We start from the raw sequence: 4,122 nt of genomic DNA on the forward strand, positions 1-4,122 counted from the left end.
GTGCAAGGGGGCGTGCAAGGGGCGCTCACCGATCTTCATCTGGAAGTTGTTGAAGGAGTGCTCGTTGATGTACTTCATCTGCTCCATCAGGTGCATGGCGTAGTCGGCCAGCGCCGCGATGTGGCTCCGGCCCTCCCGGTCGTAGGTGGAGGCGTTCAGCCCCGAGGCCGCCATGTAGGTGCTGCCGATCGTCTTGATCTTCTCCAGCTGACGGTACTTCTGCTCGCTGATGATCTGGGGCGCGGACGGGGAGGCAGCGTCACCCTCACCCTGCCTCTCCAGGGGTCCCGTGCACCCCATCTTCCTGCGCCCTGTCCCTGCATGCCCCACGCGCGCTGCTCCACAGCCTCTCCGGCACCCCGCGCACCCCGGCCCCTGCGCCTCGTCCCCACACATGGTGCTCCACAGCCTCTCCAAGCACCCTGTGCACCCCGTCTTCTTGCACCCCATGCACAGTGCTCCACAACCTCTCTGGGGCCCCATGCACCCCATATCCTGCACCCTTGTCCCTTCGCACCCCATCCCGCGGCTCCACGCGCGCTGCTCCACAGCCTCTCCAGCACCCCGCGCACCCCATCCCCACGCACAGTGCTCAATGGCCTCTCCAGCACCCCGTGCACCCCATCTTCCCGCACCCCATCCCCGTGCACCCCACGCATGCTGCTCCACGGCCTCTCCAGCACCCCACGCACCCCATCCCCGTGCACTTCATCCCTGCGCACCCCATCCTCGCGCATGGTGCTCCACAGCCCCTCCAGCACCCTGTGCCCCCCACGCACGCCGCTCCACGGCCTCTCCAGCACCCCACGCACCCCGTCCCCATATACGCCACCCCACGATCCACCCCATCGCACCGCCCTCCGGCACCTCGTCGAAGTCGGCGATGATCCTCGACGCCCTGGCCTCCAGCTCGACGTAGGACGTAGATCGACGCCCTCGTTGTTGGCCTCCAGCTCGACGTAGAACTCGGAGAAGTTGCTGATGGAGGCGAACATGACGGCCACGCACTCGCAGGACTGGTAGTAGAGCTCGTCGTTGCGACGCTCCCGCGCCAGAAAATGCGCCGCCACATCCTTGGGCAGGATGTTGTGCAGCAGCCGCCGGTTGTACGCCTGCAGCTCCTCCATCTCCTCCTTCTCGCCCGTTGCCTGCATCGCACAGCGCCATGCGGGAGCCGCGCCGGGGCCCCGCCTCCGCCCCGGCCCCGGGGTGCGGGGAGGGGGTCGACCCCGGCCCCTCGCCCTACCTGCAGCTTCCAGAGGAAGTCGAGGCGGGCGGTGGACTCGACCTGCTGCGCGTGCAGGTACAGCGCCAGCGCGAAGACGGCCAGGATGACGGGAGTGATGTACCGCAGGGCCACCTTCCCCTCCGCCGGGCTGCGGGCACCCCCCCGCCCGCTGAGACGGGATGCCGGACGCGTCCGTGCCCACCCAAGGGTTCTCCTAAGATCTACCCAACCCCTAAGATGCGCCCACCCCAGGGATCCCCTAAGATGCGCCCACCCCAGGGACCCCAAACCTGTGCCCAACCCCGTCAGATGCACCCACCCGCACCCACCCCAGGGACCCCAAGGCTGCACCCACCCCATTAAGATGCACCCACCCCAGGGACCCCAAGGCTGCACCCACCCCATTAAGATGCACCCACCCCAGGGACCCCAAGGCTGCACCCACCCCATTAAGATGCACCCACCCCAGGGACCCCAAGGCTGCACCCACCCCATTAAGATGCACCCACCCCAGGGACCCCCTAAGATGCACCCAATCCCCAAAGATGCACCCACCCCAGGGACCTCAAAGCTGCACCCAGCCCCCAAAGCTGCGCCCACCCTCGCAGCACAGACCCCCAAGGGCCTCTCCTGCTGCTGCCCACCCTCACCCCCCTACTCCCATTTCCCTGCTGGTCCCAGTTCCCCACTCACCACTCGCCCTGGGTCCCATTGAAGGGGGGCCTGGGGGGAGAGGAGCCGGGGGTTAGCGGGGTGGGGACGCAGCTCCCAGGGCGGGGACCCCCGGGGCGGGGACACCGGGCACTCACAGGGCATTGGCCACCACCAGCAGGTCGGCGTTGTCGAAGAGGGTGGCCTGGGGCCCCTCCACCAGCACCAGGTAGGTGGCCTCGATGGCCACCATGAGCAGCAGCTTGCCGATGCTGCTGATGTGCAGGAAGACGGAGCAGGCCAGCAGGCTCAGCACCACGCTGTAGTTGAAGTACTGCGGGAGAGACGCCGCGGGGATGCACCAGCACCCCGTGGGGACCCCCTGCCGGCACCCCACACCCACGGGGACCTTGCATCCATGGGGACCCCCTGCCAGCACTCTGCGCCCTCCAGGGGCTCTGCGCCAGCACCCGTGGAGGACCTTGCACCCGGAGGGACCTATACCAGCACCCTGTACTCTTAGGGACACTGCTCCTGCAGCACCCTGTACCCTTGGGGACACCATGCCAGCACCCTTGGGGACACTGCACCTGCAGGGACCCCATGCCAGCACCCTGCATCCTTGAGGACCCCATGCCAGCACCCTGGGGGATACTGTGCCTGCAGGGACCCCATGCCAGCACCCTGCATCCTTGAGGACCCCATGCCAGCACCCTGGGGGATACTGTGCCTGCAGGGACCCCATGCCAGCACCCTGCATCCTTGAGGACCCCATGCCAGCACCCTGGGGGATACTGTGCCTGCAGGGACCCCATGCCAGCACCCTGCATCCTTGAGGACCCCATGCCAGCACCCTGGGGGATACTGTGCCTGCAGGGACCCCATGCCAGCACCCTGCATCCTTGAGGACCCCATGCCAGCACCCTGGGGGATACTGTGCCTGCAGGGACCCCATGCCAGCACCCTGCATCCTTGAGGACCCCATGCCAGCACCCTGGGGGATACTGTGCCTGCAGGGACCCCATGCCAGCACCCTGCATCCTTGAGGACCCCATGCCAGCACCCTGGGGGATACTGTGCCTGCAGGGACCCCATGCCAGCACCCTGCATCCTTGAGGACCCCATGCCAGCACCCTGGGGGATACTGTGCCTGCAGGGACCCCATGCCAGCACCCTGCATCCTTGAGGACCCCATGCCAGCACCCTGGGGGATACTGTGCCTGCAGGGACCCCATGCCAGCACCCTGCATCCTTGAGGACCCCATGCCAGCACCCTGGGGGATACTGTGCCTGCAGGGACCCCATGCCAGCACCCTGCATCCTTGAGGACCCCATGCCAGCACCCTGGGGGATACTGTGCCTGCAGGGACCCCATGCCAGCACCCTGCATCCTTGAGGACCCCATGCCAGCACCCTGGGGGATACTGTGCCTGCAGGGACCCCATGCCAGCACCCTGCATCCTTGAGGACCCCATGCCAGCACCCTGGGGGATACTGTGCCTGCAGGGACCCCATGCCAGCACCCTGCATCCTTGAGGACCCCATGCCAGCACCCTGGGGGATACTGTGCCTGCAGGGACCCCATGCCAGCACCCTGCATCCTTGAGGACCCCATGCCAGCACCCTGGGGGATACTGTGCCTGCAGGGACCCCATGCCAGCACCCTGCATCCTTGAGGACCCCATGCCAGCACCCTGGGGGATACTGTGCCTGCAGGGACCCCATGCCAGCACCCTGTACCCCCAGGGACCCAGTGCCAACATCCATGGGGACACTGTGCCTGCAGGGACCCTGTGCCAGCACCCTGCATCCTCGGGGACCCTGCACCAGTGCCCATGCAGGACCTTGCACCCACAGGGACCTATGCCAGCACCCTGCATCTGTGGGGACCCCATTCCAGTACCCTGGGGGACATGGAACCCATGGCGACCCCCTGCCAGCATCTTGCATCCTCAGGGACCCTGTGCCAGCACCCAAGGAGGACCTCGCACCCGCAGGGACCCATGCTGGCACCCATGCAGGACCCCCTCCCAGTGCCCTGCACCCGTGGGAACCCTGCACCCATGGGTGCCCCGCAGCCGCTCACCTCGGGGAAGTCGCAGGCCAGCCCGTCACGGTGGCAGGGGCCCATGGGAGTCCCCAGGGAGAAGTTGAGGGCCCGGAGCTGGCAGGGTCCCACGGCCTCGGGGGTGACGTTGAGCTCGCGGGCAGCACAGTCCCGCAGGGCCACCCGGCTGCAGGCA

The 4,122-nt window shown here is 67.4% G+C and overlaps 1 protein-coding gene across 1 annotated transcript in view; it reads right to left on the minus strand.

The window, feature by feature from the left end:
- Window positions 1–1,917: 1,917 nt before the first annotated feature.
- ADCY6 (adenylate cyclase 6) overlaps window positions 1,918–4,122 on the minus strand; it is a 22,524-nt gene continuing 20,319 nt past the window's right edge. Inside the window, exons 12-14 of the mRNA XM_009284622.1 lie at window positions 3,966–4,113; window positions 2,038–2,213; window positions 1,918–1,951 (exon numbers count right to left, since the gene is read on the minus strand). Of these exons, the coding sequence (XP_009282897.1) occupies window positions 1,918–1,951; window positions 2,038–2,213; window positions 3,966–4,113 (358 nt within the window). The remainder of the gene's footprint in view (window positions 1,952–2,037; window positions 2,214–3,965; window positions 4,114–4,122) is intronic.

The sequence above is a fragment of the Aptenodytes forsteri genome, unplaced genomic scaffold, assembly GCF_000699145.1.
Source record: "Aptenodytes forsteri isolate BGI_AS27 unplaced genomic scaffold, ASM69914v1 Scaffold567, whole genome shotgun sequence".
NCBI lineage: Eukaryota > Metazoa > Chordata > Aves > Sphenisciformes > Spheniscidae > Aptenodytes > Aptenodytes forsteri.